At 46.1% G+C, this 18,590-nt stretch overlaps 1 protein-coding gene across 3 annotated transcripts in view; it reads left to right on the plus strand.

The window, feature by feature from the left end:
- The window catches only part of ENPP2 (ectonucleotide pyrophosphatase/phosphodiesterase 2), a 188,687-nt gene that overhangs the window by 134,060 nt on the left and 36,037 nt on the right, over window positions 1-18,590 (plus strand). For all 3 annotated transcript variants that reach the window (XM_038745051.1, XM_038745050.1, XM_038745052.1), the window contains exons 15-17: window positions 1,371-1,498; window positions 9,607-9,694; window positions 9,870-9,957. In XM_038745051.1, the coding sequence (XP_038600979.1) occupies window positions 1,371-1,498; window positions 9,607-9,694; window positions 9,870-9,957 (304 nt within the window). The remainder of the gene's footprint in view (window positions 1-1,370; window positions 1,499-9,606; window positions 9,695-9,869; window positions 9,958-18,590) is intronic.

Here is an 18,590-nt window from a genome sequence, read left to right on the forward strand (position 1 = left end):
GAGAAAACGGAGGCACAGAGAAGTTAAGTGATTTGCCCAAAGTCACACAGTTGGCAACTGGCAGAGCTGGGATTAGAATACTGGTCCTCTGATTCCCAGGCCCGTGTTCTACCCATTAGGCCATGCTGCTCCTCTCCTCCATCTCCTCAGTTCACAAGTTAATCAGTTAATCAATCATATTCATTCATTGCTTACTGTGAGCAGAGCACTATACTAACAGCTAAAGAGAGTACAATATAATAGAGTTGGTAGGCATGCTCACCTCTGACTAAATAGATCCTATTAGGCTATCACTATCTTTACATTATTATTATTATTACTAGGTTATATTATGGTGTGTTAAATTATATAGTTTACATTCCATAGGTATGCATTGCATTACTGATATATTTTCTCTGGAATTTATTCTTTTATCTAACCTCCCCTTTGATGTTTTGCTGTTGGAGTTCCCTGTTCACTGACGACTGATAATCCTATAATCAGTTTTTGTTTACATTAAATCAGACAGCTAAACTGATTGTTCTCCAAAAAAAATAAATCTGACCGAGGCAAACCCTTCAACAACCCAACGTAAAGGTGGAGTTAAGAGCCTTTGGCCAAAGATATGGCATCTGATGCTCAGAGTAGCCAAAACCATCTGTCTTCTGGATTTAGGAAATATTTTTTTTTAACAGTCTGTTCACTTTTCAGTCACCTGTCTACATGTTCTGTTTTGTTGTCTGTCTCCCCCTTCTAGACTGTGAGCCCGTTGTTGGGTAGGGACCATCTCTATATGTTGCCGACTTGTACTTCCCAAGTGCTTAGTACAGTGTTCTGCACACAGTAAGTGCTCAATATGATTGAATGAATGAACTGGGCTTCCCCAGGGTGGGGATCAGTCAATCATCACTGGTATTTATTGAGTGCTTACTGTGTGCAGAGCACTGTACGAAATGCTTGGAAGGGTACAGTACAGCCAAGTCGGCAGAGACATTCCCTGTCCTCCACGAACTTACAGTCTAGAGGGAGAGACGGACGTTACTATAAATAAATAAATGACACAGAGCCCACCTGTAAGTCTTCTACCCCAACCCACGCGTCTCTGGTTTCATTGTGTTAGAGAAGCAGCGTGGCTCAGTGGAAAGAGCCTGGGCTTTGGAGTCAGAGGTCATGGGTTCAAATCCCAGCTCCGCCAATTGTCAGCTGTGTGACTTTGGGCAAGTCACTTAACTTCTCTGTGCCTCAGTTCCCTCATCTGTAAAATGAGGATTAAGACTGTGAGCCCCACGTGGGACAACCTGATCACCTTGTATCCCCCCAGTGCTTAGAACAGTGCTTTGCTCATAGTAAGTGCTTAGCAAATACCATTATTATTATTATTATTATTTCAGTGCAAAAAGGCTGATCAGCACTTTAAGCCCTACCTAAAGCAGCACCTCCCCAAGCGTTTGCACTACGCCAACAACCGCAGAATCGAGGACATCCATTTACTGGTGGACCGGCGATGGCACGTTGCAAGGTAAACCACTAATCCTCTCTGTCCCCTCTGCCCATGCTGCAGGCTCCTCCTTCTCCCCTTTTTTCGGCCGGAGGCAGTGGGGCCAGGGGTGCTAGAGCCCGGACCTGGGGGTCAAAAGGTCATGGGTTCTAATCCTAACTCTGCCACTCATCGGCCGTGTGACCTTGGACAAGTCACTTCACTTCTCTGGGCCTCGGCAACCTCATGGGGATAAAGAGGATGTGCGACAGAGACTTTCAGAAACAGTAATTCTCTCTCTCTGATTATTCATGCATTCATTCAATCATATTTATTGAGCGCTTACTGTGGGCAGAGCACTGTACTAAGTGCTTGGGAAGTACAAATCGGCAACATACAGAGATGATCCCTACCCAACGGGCTCACAGTCTAGAATGGGGAGGCAGACCACAACACAAAACAAGTAGACAGGTGTCAATACCGTCAGAATAAATAGAATTATAGCTATATATACATCATTAATAAAATAAATAGAGTAATAAATATGTACAAATAAACACAAGTGCTGTGGGGAGGGGGAAGGGGTAGGGTAGAGGGAGGGAGGGGGGTGAAGAGTTGGGGAGGAGGAGGAGGAGAGGAAAAAAGGGGGGTACTCAGTCTGGGAAGGCCTCCTGGAGGAGGTAAACTCTCAGTAGGGCTTTGAAGGGAAGAAGAGAGCTAGTTTGGCGGATGTGTGGAGGGAGGGCATTCCGGACCAGAGGTAGGACGTGGGCCAGGGGTCGATGGCGGGACAAGCGAGAACGAGGCACGGTGAGGTTATTTTTAACAGAGTCTGGAGCCATTCACAGTACCATGCTCATTCTTTCACTCCCCCTTCCCACCTCTGTCTCTTTCTCCCTCCACCTCTTTATTTCAACAGATGATCCCAAGGCCATTCCCACCCAGCGCTTAGTACAGTGCCTGGCACATAGTAAGCATTTAACAAACACCACAGGTATTATTATTACTTAGGGTTCAGAGCAATTAGAACAAGGTAAGGGAGAAGGGAAATGAGGTACCTTATTTAGGAGGAATTCTGTTGAGCCTAAATTTTGTAACTCAGTTCAATAATTCAGTAGTATTTCTTAAGCGCATACCATGTACCCAGTGAGTAATTGACTGGCAGAGGCAGGGACTAAGTGGAGCACTGACACTACTGTTGCTCATTGGAAAGAGCACAGGCTTTAGAGTCAGAGGTGATGGGTTCAAATCCCTGCTCCGCCAATTGACAACTGTGCGACTTTGGGCAAGTCACTTCACTTCTCTGTGCCTCAGTTCCCTCATCTGTAAAATGGAGATTAAGACTGCGAGCCCCCCGTGACAATCTGATCACCTTGTAACCTCTCCAGAGCTTAGAGCAGTGCTTTGCACATAGCAAGCACTTAACAAATGCTATTATTATTATTACCGACAATACTATGACACTACCGAGATTATTGATTCCTCTGAGCAGATTCTCATGCCTGAAGACTCAGAATTAAGGCTTGTCTGTTTTTCCCTGATGTTGTGTAGAGCACTGGACTGGACTCCTAATGAGTACAGATCATAGTACTGGGTGGCTATTAGGTGCAGATCACTGTACTGGACAGTTACTGGGTGCAAAGCTATGTATTAGTACCAAATGGGGGCTCAACACTATATAGGGTGCGTCTTTTTTTTTAAATGGTATCTGTAAACTGCTTACTATGTGGCAAACACTGTTCTAAGTGCTGGGTAGAAACACGTTTATCAAGTTGGACACAGTCTAAGTAGGAGGGAGAACAGGTACTGAATCTCCATTTTACAGATGAGGAAACTGAGGCACAGAGGAATTAACTGCCTGCCCAAGGTCACACAGCAAGCAACCAGCAGAGCCGGGATTAGAACCACATCCTCTGACTCCCAGCTGCAAGCTCTTTCTACTAAGTCATAATAATAATAACAATAATAGTAATAATAATAATAATAATTGCAATTATTAAGCGCTTACTATGTGCAAAGCACTGTTCTAAGCGCTGGGGAGGTTACAAGGTGATCAGGTTGTCCCTCGTGGGGCTCACAGGTCATGCTGTGTCTCTTGGTAGGTAGAGTACTGTGCTGGGTGTTTGGGAGAGAACAATAAAAGTACAAGACTCATTTTGTGTCCCCAAGAAGTTTACGATCTAATTGGGAAGAGACAGGTGGATACCAATTGTATTCACATAAATAATTGTAGAAGAACCTAGTTCAAACTGGAAAAATGAATGGAGTTCACAAAATCATTATATACACTAAGGGGCCTGGAAATACCTTAGAAGTAACACATAAGCATCTGGAAAGGAAACAAAATCTCAGAAGTTAGTTGATTCTTTTTGTTCCTTCTGGATTTTGCTACTCCTAAAAGAGCTGCATGGGTTCGGTCCTGGTTGGAGCCAAGTCCAAACTTTGATCCACAGACATTTATGGAAAAGACATTAGGAATCAATCGATCATTTGTATCGTGGTTTATTGGAAAGAGCACAGGCTTGGGATTTAGAGGTTGTGGGTTTTAATCCCGGTTCCACCGCTTATCAGCTGTGTGACTTTGGACAAGTCATTAAATTTGTGACTTTGGGCAGGTCATTAAATTTCTCTGTGCCTCAGTTCCCTCTTCTGAAAAATGGGGGATTAAGACAGTGGGCCCCACGTGGAACAAGCTGAATACCTTGTATCTACCCCAGTGCTTAGAAGAGTGCTTGGCACATAGTGAGCGCTTAACAAATACCATCATCTTCATTTATTGAGCACCTCTTGCTGCTCAGTTCCTTGGTTTTGGAGGAGATTTAGTAGTGCAAGCATTCTCTCTCTCTCTCTCTCTCTCTCTCTCTCTCTCTCTCTCTCTCAAACACACACACTCCCTTCCCCACTGCAGGATCTCAGCTTCCATGGAGCCCAGCACGGGTCTCCTTTAAGAAAGGAAAGGAGGCTGTTTCCTCCTGTTTGTTGGGAATATAATAATAATGGTATTTGTTAAGTGCTTACTAATTACCATGCACTGTTCTAAGCACTGGGATGGAGAAAAACAAATCAAGTGGATACAGTCCCTGTCCCATGTGGGGCTCAGAATCTCACTCCCCATTTTACAGATGAGGCAACTAAGGCCCCGAGAATCAATCAATCAATCGTATTTATTGAGCGCTTACTATGTGCAGAGCACTGTAATAAGCGCTTGGGAAGTACAAATTGGCAACACATAGAGACAGTCCCTACCCAACAGTGGGCTCACAGTCTAAAAGGGGGAGACAGAGAACAGAACCAAACATACCAACAAAATAAAATAGGATAGAAATGTACAAGTAAAATAAATAAATAAATAAATAAATAGAGTAATAAATATGTACAACCATATATACATATATACAGGTGCTATGGGGAAGGGAAGGAGGTAAGATGGGGGGATGGAGAGGGGGACGAGGGGGAGAGGAAGGAAGGGGCTCAGTCTGGGAAGGCCTCCTGGAGGAGGTGAGCTCTCAGCAGGGCCTTGAAGGGAGGAAGAGAGCTAGCTTGGCGGAGGGGCAGAGGGAGGGCATTCCAGGCCCGGGGGCATTCCAGGGCACTTCCAGAAGTGAAGTGACTTGCCCAAGGTCACACAGCAGACAAGTGGCGGAGCTGGGATTAGAACCCATGACCTTCTGACTCCCAAGCTCATTCTCTATCCACTACGTAAAGCTGTTTCTAACTCTGCTATACCACTGTGGATGATTGAAATTGAACAGAAACAGTTCAATTCCCTTCACTTCTGGTAGGGAATATAACCCACGCCTCAGAAACACTCCAAAGAGTTCATCACTGAGCAGCTAGGTCATCCCCTTATACACAAACCTTCCGGAGCATCTTTTCCCAAGAGAAGCGAGGGATTTTTCCATTCTTTCCAGAGCCACGCATCTGTGGAATTTCAAAATGTTGGCCACAGCTTTGATAGTTACTTCGACTTCTGTTTTCTTAGTTGCTTAATGTATCCGTCCCTCAGCCGCCATCACCACTGTGAACCCGGAGCTTACAACGATTAATATATAAGCTCCTTGAGGGCAGGAACCACTGCCTTTGGTTCTGAAATTCTCCGTTCTTCAACGTTGCTCGACATTCATTATTTCCCTCTCTAAAAGCCACTGTGGATCAGCAGTCTCTCCCTGCATGAGACAGACACACCTGACCATTGGCTTCAAGGCTCTCCACCAGCTTCTTCTTACTCAATGTCAATCCTTACGCACAATCGTTGCTTCATACTGTATGTTATGCCCAAACAAACCTCCTCACTGCCCTTTGTTTTCACCTTTCCATCTTGGGATCACTTGCTCACGTGGCACTTCCTCCCCTTTCAAATGTTGCCCAACTACAGCTCTCCCCACCTTCAAAGCCCTCCTGAAATCCCACCTCCTCCAGGAAGCTTTCCCCGATTGGTCCCCTTCCTTTCCAAGTAATACCCATAACCTCTGGACAGGGAATGTGCATGTTTATCGCTATATTGTACTCACCCAAGTGCTGATTACAGTGCTCTGCACACAGTAAGTGCTCAATAATAATAATGATGGCATTTATTAAGCACTTACTATGTGCAAAGCACTGTTCTAAGCACTGGGGAGGTTACAAGGTGATCCGGTTGTCCCACGGGGGGCTCACAGTCTTAATCCCCGTTTTACAGATGAGGTAACTGAGGCATAGAGAAGTTAAGTGATTTGCCCAAAGTCACACAGCTGACAGTTGGTGGAGCAGGATTTGAACCCATGGCCTCTGACTCCAGAGCCCGTGCTCGCTGCTTCTCTGTAAATATGATTGCCCGGCTGACTCACTGATTGTTACACCATTGTTCGGGTTGATAATTGATGGTATTTATTGAGCTCTTTCTGGGTGCAGAGCATTGAACTAAGCACTTGGGGATAGTACAATACAATAGAGCTGGTAGTCACAATCCCTGGCCTCAAGTAGCTTCCCACAATCTAGTGGGAAAGAACAATGCTGAGATTCAAAGCCAGAATCTCCTGCTCATACTGAGATAATGATAATAATAATAAAAATAATGATGGCATTTATTAAGTGCTTACTATGTGCAAAGCACTGTTCTAAGCACTGAGGAGGTTACAAGGTGATCAGGTCGTCCCACGGGGGACTCACAGTCTCAATCCCCATTTTACAGATGAGGTAACTGAGGCATAGAGAAGTTAAGTGACTTGCCCAAAGTCACACAGCTGACAACTGGCAGAGGCAGGATTTGAACCCATGACCTCTGACTCCAAAGCCCATGCTCTTTCCACTCAGCCATGCTGCTTCTCTGTAAATATGATTGCCTGGCTGACCCACTGGTTGTTACACCAGTGTTTGGATTCATAATCCTTCTAGACTGTGAGCCCACTGTTGGGTAGGGACCGTGTCTATATGTTGCCAACTTGTACTTCCCAAGCGCTTAGTACAGTGCTCTGCACACAGTAAGTGCTCAATAAATACGACAATGAATAATCGATAGTATTTATTGAGCTCTTTCTGGGTGCAGAGCATTGAACTAAGCACTTGGGGATAGTACAATACGATAGAGCTGGTAGTCACAATCCCTGGCCTCAAGTAGCTTCCCACAATCTAGGGGGAAAGAACAATGCTGAGATTCAAAGCCAGAATCTCCTGTTTATACTGAGATGTATAAACACATCTCAGTTTGCATTGAGATACAGTTATTTGTTTTACCAAGTTACACTCTGGTGCTTTTACTTAATAATAATAATATAATAATAATATTCAAATATAATAATAATAATGGCATTTATTAAGCACTTACTGTGTGCAAAGCACTGTTCTAAGTGCCGGGGAGGTTACAAGGTGATCAGGTTGTCCCACAGTGGGCTCACAGTCTTAATCCCTATTTTACAGCCGAGGTAACTGAGGCACAGAGAAGTCAAGTAACCTGCCCAAAGTCACACAGCTGACAATTGGTAGATCTGGGATTTGAACCCATGAATTCTGACTCCAAAGCCCGGGCTCTTTCCAGTGAACCACACTGCTTCCCCTTGCTCCCACTATGTATAGTTTGTGACTGATTTACTCTCCAATTAGATGGCAACCACCTTGTGGGCAGGGACCACATCCTTTATTTACTTGTGTTGCACTCTCCCTACCTCTTCGTGTGACATGCTGTCCTCAGGGACTCAGTAAATATTTTATTGACTGGAATGTGATTTGAGGTTTCAGACAGGGAATGACATTGCTAAGCTATGGAAACAGGAGAAGGTGAACCCTCCTGGAGTGGAGGACGTGAACCGTGACCCGAAGACAAGTAGGTGAAAGGCAGTGGAGAGCCTGAAGTCATGAGTTTTGGTTTCCTATTGCTGCTGCTGCTGCTGCTGTCTGCAGGGTGGATGGAGTTGTGGGAGGAAGAGTGGGAAGCGGGAAGGCCACTGGGAAAGGGAGTGAGCTACTGGGCCAGGATGTGGTTAAAAGATGATTTCCACTGCTGTGCTGGCAGATTGATGGGATGGCAGGAAAGACATTCAACTGAAATCAAAGTCAGTTGAATTATTTCAGACACCCAAGGAAAAAAAAACCACAAAGGAGGAAAACAGGGACTGTCCACCCCATCATCCTTCTGTGTCTTCTGGACGATACTTGTCTGCGTATCTGGGATGATGGAGATAACTTGGGTGTATGAGGATCTAGGGTTCTAGACACTTGCTTATTTTGATTTAGATGATTTGTCATCTGGTCAATTGGATATATGACGGTGGAAAGTTATTCCTGCCCAATTTCCAATTAGACAGTCTGTAGCCTCCCTGAAGATAGGGATTTTGTCTTTTATCATATGTTTCCAAGTGCCCAGTACAGTGCTTGACACCCAGCGGCTGCTCAGTCAATACTTAGGTTGACTTCTAGGGAAGATGAGGTTTTGTTAGAAATATTGAGTTTATATTTTTTTTAATGGCATTGGTTAAGCTCTTACTATGTGCCAGGTACTTTACTAAGCACTGGCATAGATACAAGCTAATCAGGTTGGACAGAGTCCCTGACCCTCAGTCTTATTCCCCACATTACAGATGAGGTAACTGAGGCACAGAGAAGTTAAATGACTTGCCCAAGACCACACAGTGGACAAGTGGCAGAGCTGGTATTAGAACCTATGACCTTCTTCTGTCTCCGAGGCCCGTGCTCTATCCCTAGGCCACACCACTTCTTCTTTGACATTGTAATGTCCTTCTGACAGTTGAATGGGAGGATTCCAGGGAAGCCAAATTTAGTCTGATCCCTGAGACATGGGGCCTGGGAAGTTAGATAAAAGTCGAGCTCCTGGAAATATGTGGCCCTCTGAGCAGCAGGGAAAGGGCCAGCAAAGTTTCAAGGCTTAGTAGATAGAGCCTGGGGCCTGGCAGTGAGAAGGGCCTGAGTTCTAATCCTGGCTCTGCCACATGTCTGCTGTGTGACCTTGAGCAAATCTCTTTACTTCTCTGGGCCTCGGTTACCTCATCTGTAAAATGGGGATGAAGACAGTGAGCCCCATGTGGGTAGGAACCGTGTCCAACTTGATTAACTCAGGGATCATGGGTTCCAATCCCAGCTCCACCGATTGTCAGCTGTGTGACTTTGGGCAAGTCACTTAACTTCTCTGTGCCTCAGTTCCCTCATCTGTAAAATGGGGATTAAGACTGTGAGCCTCATGTGGGACAACCTCATCACCTTGTATCCTCCCCAGTGCTTCGAACAGTGCTTTGCACATAGTAACCACTTAACAAATGCCATCATTATTATTATTATTATTATTATTATCATTATTATTATTGTTATTACTGGCTCCACACAGGACTCACACGCTAAGAGGCTGGGAGAGAAATCAAACCTACCCTCACTTTACAAATCAGGAAACATGTCCCGAGAGGGGAATTGACTTGCCCAAGGTTAAGCAGAGGGCCAGTGACAGAGCTGGGTTTAGAATCCAGGGTTCTCGGCTCCCCGTCTCTCATTCTTTCCACTAGGCCAGGCTGCTTCCCTATTTCCCAGGGACAGCGGGAGGATGGAACAAAATCATCAATGTGAAAGCACTTCTGAAAAATAAAAGCCTCGCACCAATATGAGATGGCAGGATGCTCTCATGGTCCCAGGATATTTCCCTGACTGACCCATGATCTATTTCTGGGTAGGAAATCCGTAGATGTCTATAAGAAGCCATCGGGGAAATGCTTTTTCCAGGGAGACCATGGATTTGACAACAAGGTCAACAGCATGCAGGTAGGAGCCCCAGAACCCCTCCCTTGGGTCAAACTGGGATATAGTCGGTGGCACCGTACGCGTGTGGACTTGAACTGGGCCTTGGGGAGGATGGGGAGAGGAACCCAAATTTGGGAAAGTGATATCGCCTGCGATTTATCGTTTGACTCACCTGTGTCTTGCTTTGCTCTGGAAGACCGTCTTCGTAGGTTATGGCCCGACTTTTAAATACAAGACTAAGGTGCCGCCATTTGAAAATATTGAACTTTACAACGTCATGTGTGGTAAGCAGCTCACCTGCCGGTCTCAGCTCCACAACATTGCCAAGATCCGCCCTTTCCTCTCCATCCATACCGCTACCCTGCTCATTCAAGCTCTCATCCTATCCCGTCTGGACTACTGCATCAGCCTTCTCTCTGATCTCCCATCCTCGTGTCTCTCTCCACTTCAACCCATACTTCATACTGCTGCCCGGATTATCTTTGTCCAGAAACGCTTTGGGCATATCACTCCCCTCCTCAAAAATCTCCAGTGGCTACCAATCAATCTGCGCATCAGGCAGAAACTCCTCACCCTGGGCTTCAAGGCTGTCCATCACCTCGCCCCCTCCTACCTCACCTCCCTTCTCTCCTTCTACAGCCCAGCCCGCACCCTCCGCTCCTCCACCGCTGATCTCCTCACCGTACCTCGCTCTCGCCTGTCCCGCCATCGACCCCCGGCCCACGTCATCCCCCGGGCCTGGAATGCCCTCCCTCTGCCCATCCGCCAAGCTAGCTCTCTTCCTCCCTTCAAGGCCCTGCTGAGAGCTCACCTCCTCCAGGAGGCCTTCCCAGAGTGAGCCCCTTCCTTCCTCTCCCCCTCATCCCCCTCTCCATCCCCCCATCTTACCTCCCTCCCTTCCCCACAGCACCTGTATATATGTATATATGTTTGTACATATTTTTTTACTCTATTTATTTATTTAATTAATTTATTTCTACATATCTATTCTATTTTATTTTGTTAGTATGTTTGGTTTTGTTCTCTGTCTCCCCCTTTTAGACTGTGAGCCCACTGTTGGGTAGGGACTGTCTCTATATGTTGCCAATTTGTACTTCCCAAGCGCTTAGTACAGTGCTCTGCACATAGTAAGCGCTCAATAAATACGATTGATGATGATGATGATGATGATGATCTGACTTGCTCTCCCTTCTAGCAGCCCCCTCGCCAGCTTACGAGGCCCCTCTGTCTTTCCGCTTGCACCAGGCCTCTTCAGTCTGGGCTGTGCATTGGATAGACGAATGGAACTCCCAGTGTACTGATCCTCCTACCACTTTTGGGGAGAGGGGCCTGGCTCAGGGTGAAAACCGGCAGCCTCTCATTGTACAGACCTGCCCAGCTGAGAGTAGCTTCTCATCCTGGGAATGGGAATCAGGCCGAGGTATGCTCCTCGAGACCGTGAGCTTCCCCTCTAGACTGTAAGCTTGTTGTGGGCAGGGAGTGTGTCTGTTTTTGCATAGGGGGATGACCTACCTGCTCAATGATGAACTTTTTGGAGTGTTTCTGAGGCATGGGATATATTCTCTACCAGAAATTAAGGGAACTGAACCGTTTTTGTTCAATTTCAATCATCCATGGTGATATAGCACCATGTTATATGTTGCCAACTTGTACTTCCCAAGCGCTTAGTACAGTGCTCTACACACAGTAAGCGCTCAATAAATACGATTGAATGAATGAATGAATGAATATAGCAGCGTTAGAAACAGCTTGACTTAGTGGATAGAGAATAGGCCTGGGAGTCAAAAGGTCTTGAGATGATAATGATGATGATGATGAAGGTATTTGTTAAGCGCTTACTATGTTCCAAGCACAGTTCTAAGCACTGGGGGAGATACAAGGTAATCAGGTTGTCGCACGTGGAGCTCACAGTATTAATCTCCGTTTTACAGATGAGGTAACTGAGGCACAGAGAAGTTAAGTGACTTGTCCAAAGTCTCACAGCTTATGAGTGGCAGAGCCGGGATTAGAACCCACGACCTCTGACTCCTAAGCCCATGCTCTTTCCACTAAGCCACACTGCTTCTCCCTCTTTCATTCATTCATTCAATTGCATTTATTGAGAGCTTACTGTGTGCAGAGCACTGTACTAAGCACTTGGGAAGTACTTGAGAAGCAGCATGGCTCAGTGGAAAGAGCCCGGGCCTTGGAGTAAGGGGTCATGGGTTCAAATCCCGACTTTGTCAATTGTCAGCTGTGTGACTTTGGGCAGGTCACTTCACTTCTCTGTGCCTCAGTTACCTCATCTCTAAAATGGGGATGAAGATTGTGAGCCCCCGGTGGGACAACCTGATCACCTTGTAACCTCCCCAGTACTTAGAACAGTGCTTTGCACATAGTAAGTGCTTAATAAATGCCATTATTATTATTATTATTACAAATCGGCAACATATAGAGACAGTCCCTACCCAATAACGGGCTTAGTACAGTGTCAGCCACACAGTAAGCGCTTAATCATAACCACTGACGATGACGATCTCATGTCATTCTGCTCCCAAAGGCAGAGACGGGACCACCAACAGGTGTTCTGCACTCAGAAAGATTCTTTCCTTACATTTCAGTCCCTGAAAGATTGGGGTCCTACCCAAGTAGCCAGGTGGCTACTACCCAAGTAGCCAGGTGGCTGGTGATTAGATCAAAGGAGCTCATGGGTGAGAAGCATCGTGGATAGAGCACAGGCCTGGAATCAGGAGGGCCTGGTTCTAATTTCTGCCACGGGTTTGCTGTGTGACCTTGGGGAATTCACTTCACTTCTCTGTGCCTCATCTGTAAAATGGGGGTTGAGACTGTGAGCCCCACGTGGGACAGGGACTGTGTCCAACCCAATTTGCTTTTATCCAAAAGCAAATGGAGAAGCAGCGTGGCTCAGTGGAAAGAGCCCGGGCTTTGGAGTCAGAGGTCATGGGTTCAAATCCTGGCTCTGCCAATTGTCAGCTGTGTGACTTTGGGCAAGTCACTTTACTTCCCTGGGCCTCAGTTACCTCATCTGTAAAATGGGGATTAAAACTGTGAGCCCCTGGCGGGACAACCTGATCACCTTGTAACCTCCCCAGCACTTAGAACAGTGCTTTTGCACGTAGTAAGCACCTAACAAATACTATTATTATTATTATTATTATTATTATTATTATTATTATTATTATTATTATTATTATTATTATTATTATTATTATTATTATCCACCCCAGCACTTACAGCAGTGCCTGACACATAGTAAACACTTAATCAATCAATCAATTGTATTTATTGAGCGCTTACTGTGTGCAGAGCACTGTACTAAGTGCTTGGGAAGTACAAGATGGCAACATATAGAGACAGTCCCTACCCAACAGTGGGCTCACAGTCTAGAAGGGGGAGACAGAGAACAAAACCAAACATACTAACAAAATAAAATAAATAGAATAGATAGGTACAAGTAAAATAAATAAATAAATAAATAAATAGAGTAATAAATGTGTACAAACATATATACATATATACAGGTGTTGTGGGAAAGGGAAGGAGGCAAGATGGGGGGATGGAGAGGGGAACGAGGGGGAGCAGTCTGGGAAGGCCTCCTGGAGGAGATGAGCTCTCAGTAGGGCCTTGAAGGGAGGAAGAGAGCTAGCTTGGCGGATGGGCAGAGGGAGGCCATTCCAGTCCCGGGGAAGGATGTGGGCCGGGGGTCGATGGCGGAACAGGCGAGAACGAGGCACGGTGAGGAGGTTAGCAGCAGAGGAGCGGAGGGTGCGGGCTGGGCTGGAGAAGGAGAGAAGGGAGGTGAGGTAAGAGGGGGCCAGGTGATGGACAGCCTTGAAGCCGAGGGTGAGGAGTGAGATACTTAACAAGTACCACAATTATTATTATTGGAAAGAGCATGGGACTGGAAGTCAGAAGAACCTGGGCTCTAATCCCGACTCCACGACTTGTCTGCTGTGTGACCTTGGGCAAATCACTTTACTTCTCTGGGCCTCAATTACCTCATCTGTAAAATGGAGAGTAATAATAATGATAACTGTGACATTTCTTAAACACTTACTGTGTACAAGGCACTGTACTAAGTGCTGGGGTGAATACAATGAGCAGCAGCGTGGCCCAGTGGAAAGAGCCCAGGCTTTGGAGTCAGGGGTCATGGGTTCGAATCCTGGATCTGCCACTTGTCAGCTGTGTGACTTTGGGCAAGTCACAACTTCTCTGTGCCTCAGTTCCCTCATCTTTAAAATGGGGATTAAGACTGTGAGCCCCCCGTGGGACAACCTGATCTCCTTGTAACCTCCCCAGTGCTTAGAACAGTGCTTTGCACATAGTAAGTGCTTAATAAATGCCATCATCATTATTATTATTACAAGCAAATCGGGTTGGACACAGTCCCTGCCCGATCTGGCGCTCACAGTCTTAATCCCCATTTTACAGATGAGGTAACTAGCAAGTAAGATTGAGCCATACAAGGGACATAGACTATGTCTACCCTGCTTAGTTTGTATCTACTTTAGGGTTTAGTGCAGTGACTAGCATGTAGTAAGCACTTAACAAATACCATTAGAAAAAGAAGTAGTTTGGGAAGCGGGCGGGTGATTAGAACAAAGAGACTGAAGTTGAGAAGCAGCATGGCCTAGTGAATAGACCGTGGGCCTGCAAATCAGAAGGACCTGAATTGAGTTCTAATCCCTGCTCTGCCACTTGTCTGCTGTGTGACTTTTGGCAAGTCATTTCACTTTTCTGTGTCTCATTCACTTCTTCTGTAAATTGGAGAGTAAGACTGAACCCCCACATGGGCCACGGTGTCCAACCTGACTACTTTGTAATGATAATAATGATGGTATTCGTCAAGCACTTACTATAATAATAACAACAATAATGGTATTTGTTAAGCAATTACTATGTGCAAAGCACTGTTCTAAGTGCTGGGGGAGATACAAGGTGATCAAGTTGTCCCACGTGGGGCTCACAGTCTTCGTCCCCATTTTACAGATGAGGTAACTGAGGCCCAGGGAAGTGAAGTGACTTGCCCAAAGTCACAAAGCTGACAATAATAATAACGATGGCATTTATTAAGCACTTGCTATGTGCAAAACACTGTTCTAAGCGTTGGGGAGGTTATAAGGTGATCAGGTTGTCCCACATGGGGCTCACAGTCTTCAGCCCCATTTTACAGATGAGGTAACTGAGACACAGAGAAGTGAAGTGACTTGCTCAAAGTCACACAGCTCACAAGTGACAGAGCCGGGATTAGAACCCGTGACCTCTGACTCCCAAGCCCGGGCTCTTACCACTGAGCCATGCTGCTTCCCGGCAGTGTTCTAAGCGCTGGAGCACTGTTCTAAGCGCTGGACTATTTTACCACTTAGTACAATGCCTGGCACATAGACAGCACTTATTTATTCTGTTAATATGTTTTGTTTTGTTCTCTGTCTCCCCCTTCTAGACTGTGAGCCCACTGTTGGGTAGGGACCGTCTCTATATGTTACCAACTTGTACTTCCCAAGCGCTCTGCACACAGTAAGCACTCAATAAATACGATTGAATGAATGAATGAATGAATTGCCATTAAATGAAATAATAAATAAGGTCCAGCCTCTTAGTCCAGATCCCTTTGCTGCTGCTGTCTCTCTCAGTCGGCTCGTCCCTGCTCTGCCCCTGACCTCAGACAAGCCTCTGGATGTTTCTAACTGTCTGCCTCCCATCGTGTTTGTTTATCTCCCTTTGGTGGGGCTGGGCCCGGAGCCAAAGTGTCCTCTAGTCTCCCTCCTCTCCCCGTGGAAGGGATCAGATGGCAGAGTTGCCCCTTCCCACTGGGGAACTGGTTCGCTGTCAGTTTCTCTATGGATCTCTGCTCTCTGCCTGCAGCTGTGCGGGTCTGATGGTCAGGTTACCAAGGGGACTCTTGGATGTCCTTTAGGGCAGTGATCGGAGCCCCAAGTGGGGCACAGGTCGGCATCGGGCAGCTGCTCCTGAGCCGGGGGCCGGAAAACTTGATGGTTCCCCATGCTCCTCGCTTGGCACCTCTCAGCTCTGCAGACTCATTTCATGAAAAGCCTGATTTTGTGTTTAGGAGGGAGCTCCAATCAGGTTTTTTCTTCAGCCAAATTCAACAAAACCAGAAGAACATAAATATTCCGGAACGTGGCCCAAGCCCTTTCTCCCTTTGTAGTCGGAGGGCCGAATCGAAAGGGTACAACACATTTCAGATCTAACAGTGCCACTTGGTTTTTCATTAGCCTGAGGGGGCTCCACATTCCTGACGAACTCTGTGTTAAGAAGCACTCATTCATTCAATCGTATTGAAGGGAGGTGAAGTTAGAAGGAGCAAGGTGATGGAGAGCTTTGAAGCCAATAGTGAAGAGTGATTGTTTGATTCAAAGGTTGAATGGGCAACCACTGGAGATTTTTGAGGAGGGGGGTGACATGCCCTGAACGTTTCTGTAGAAAGATAATCTGGGCAGCGGAGTCCAGTGGGGAGAGACAGGAGGTTGAGAGGTCAGAAAGGAGGCTGATGCAGTAATCCAGTCGGGTTAGGATGAGTGATTGTACTAACATGGTAGTGGTTTGGATGGAGAGGAAAGGGCAGATCTTGGCAATGTTGTGGAGGTGAGATAGGTAGGTTTGGTGGCAGATTGGATGTTCATTCTTTCATTCATTCAATTGTATTTATTGAGCACTTACTGTGTGCAGAGCACTGTACTAAGCGCTTGGGAAGTACAAGTTGGCAACATATAGAGATGGTCCCTACCCAACAGTGGGCTTACAGTCTAGAAGACTGTCTAGAAGCACTCATGTCTGCGTGGCCTACTAAAAAGGCATCAAATTCCTGGGCATCAAAGGAGCTGGGTTCCAATCCCTGCTCTGCCACTTTCCTGCTGTGTGAACTTGGGCAAGTCACTTGACTTCTCTGAGCCTCAGTTTCTTTGTCTGTAAAATGGAGATTCCCTGCCGGTTCTCCGTCCTACTCCGACTGCAAACGTCATATGGGATGTGGACTGCGTCCAACTTGATTATCTAGTATATACCCCGGGCTTAGTGTAGCTCTTGGAATATAGTAAGCGATTAACAAATCCCGCTGTTATGATTATCGTGATTAGGGTTTACATTCCTTACTCAATGACACCTGTACATGCACAAAGCATAGCACCGTGGTTTATGAGAGGAAAGCATGGCCCTCCAATTCCGTTACAACCATCTAGCCCGGTGGGGAGTGAAAGCACACGCTCTGGTGTTCTGGATGTCTTCCTTCAGCAGTCTTGCTGAGAGATCTGCTTGGCCTAAGGGATAGAACATGAGCCTGGGTGTTAGATGATCTAATCTCAGCTCTGCCACATCTGCTATGTGACTTCAGGCAAATTCCTTGGGGCCTCAGTTCTCTCATCTGTAAAATGGGGATTAAAATTGTGAGTTCCACTTGGGACAGGGAATGTCCAACTCGATTTGCTTGCTACCACCCCAGAGCTTAGAACGGTGCTTGGCACGTATCTTGTCTTGTGCTGTCAAGTCATCTCCAACCAAAGCACCTCCATGGGCACATCTCTCCCAGAATGCCCCACTCTCCATCCCTGGCACATTCCCAAGTGCTTAGTACAGTGCTCTGCACACAGTAAGCACTCAATAAATATGATTGATTAATAACTCTTAATAAATACCACAATTATTATTATTACTAGCTGCTTTCAGAAGGACAGTGAGATAATAATAATAATAATAATAATAGTGATGATATTTGTTAAGTGCTTACTATGTGCAAAGCACTGTTCTAAGCGCTGGGGGGATACAAGGTGATCAGGTTGTCCCGTGTGGGGCTCACAGTCTTAACCCCCATTTTACAGATGAGGGAACTGAGGCACAGAGAAATTAAGTGACTTGCCCAAAGTCACACAGCTGACAATTGGCAGAGCTGGGATTTGAACCCATGACCTCTGACTCCAAAGCCCGTGCTCTTTCCATTGATATGCGTGGTCTCTGCTCTGGGGAGTGAGGTGTTTTTACTCAGTAATAATAATAATAAGAATGACATTTATTAAGTGCTTACTATGTGCAAAGCACTGTTCTAAGTGCTGGGAAGGTTACAAGGTGATCAGGTTGTCCCAAGGGGAGCTCACAGTCTTCATCCCCATTTTCCAAATGAGGTAACTGAGGCACAGAGGAGTTAAGTGACTTGTCCAAAGTCACACAGCTGACAATTGGCGGAGCCGGGATTTGAACCCATGACCTCTGACTCCAAAGCTCGTGCTCTTTCCACTGAGCCACGCTGGTTCTCTAATCCCACTGAGAGCTCTGTTACACTAGCTGATCTCAGAAGGACAGTGGGACATGTGTGGTCCTTGTTCTGGAGGTCCTGCCCCTCAGTCCAGGGAGGACACAGGCTTCAATTCCGGGAGTAGAGAATGCCTGAGTCACCAGGGCAGATGGAGGAATCTCGTCTTTCCTGAGGCATTTCCACATCCTCCTCTAGTAGCCCCCTGAGATATTTTAATAATAAAAATTGTGGTATTTGTCAAGTAGCATGGGCTAGAGGATAGAGCACAGCCTGGGAGTCAGATGAACTGGGGTTTTACTCCCAGCTCCACCACTTGTCTGCTAAGTAATCTTGGGCAAGTGACTTTGCTTCTCTGTGCCTCAGTTCTCTCTTCTGTACAATGGAGATTATTATTAATAATAATAATAATGGCATTTATTAAGTGCTTGCTATGTGCAAAGCACTGTTCTAAGTACTGGGGAGGTTACAAGGTGATCAGGTGGGATTCACAGTCTTAATCCTCGTTTTACAGATGAGGTAACTGAGGCACAGAGAAGTGAAGTGACTTGTCCAAAGTCACACAGCTGACACTTGGCAGAGCCAGGATTTGAACCCATGACCTCTGACTCCAAAGCCCGGGCTCTTTCCACTGAGCCACACTGCTTCTCAAGA

Source organism: Tachyglossus aculeatus, chromosome 4 (assembly GCF_015852505.1).
Source record: "Tachyglossus aculeatus isolate mTacAcu1 chromosome 4, mTacAcu1.pri, whole genome shotgun sequence".
NCBI lineage: Eukaryota > Metazoa > Chordata > Mammalia > Monotremata > Tachyglossidae > Tachyglossus > Tachyglossus aculeatus.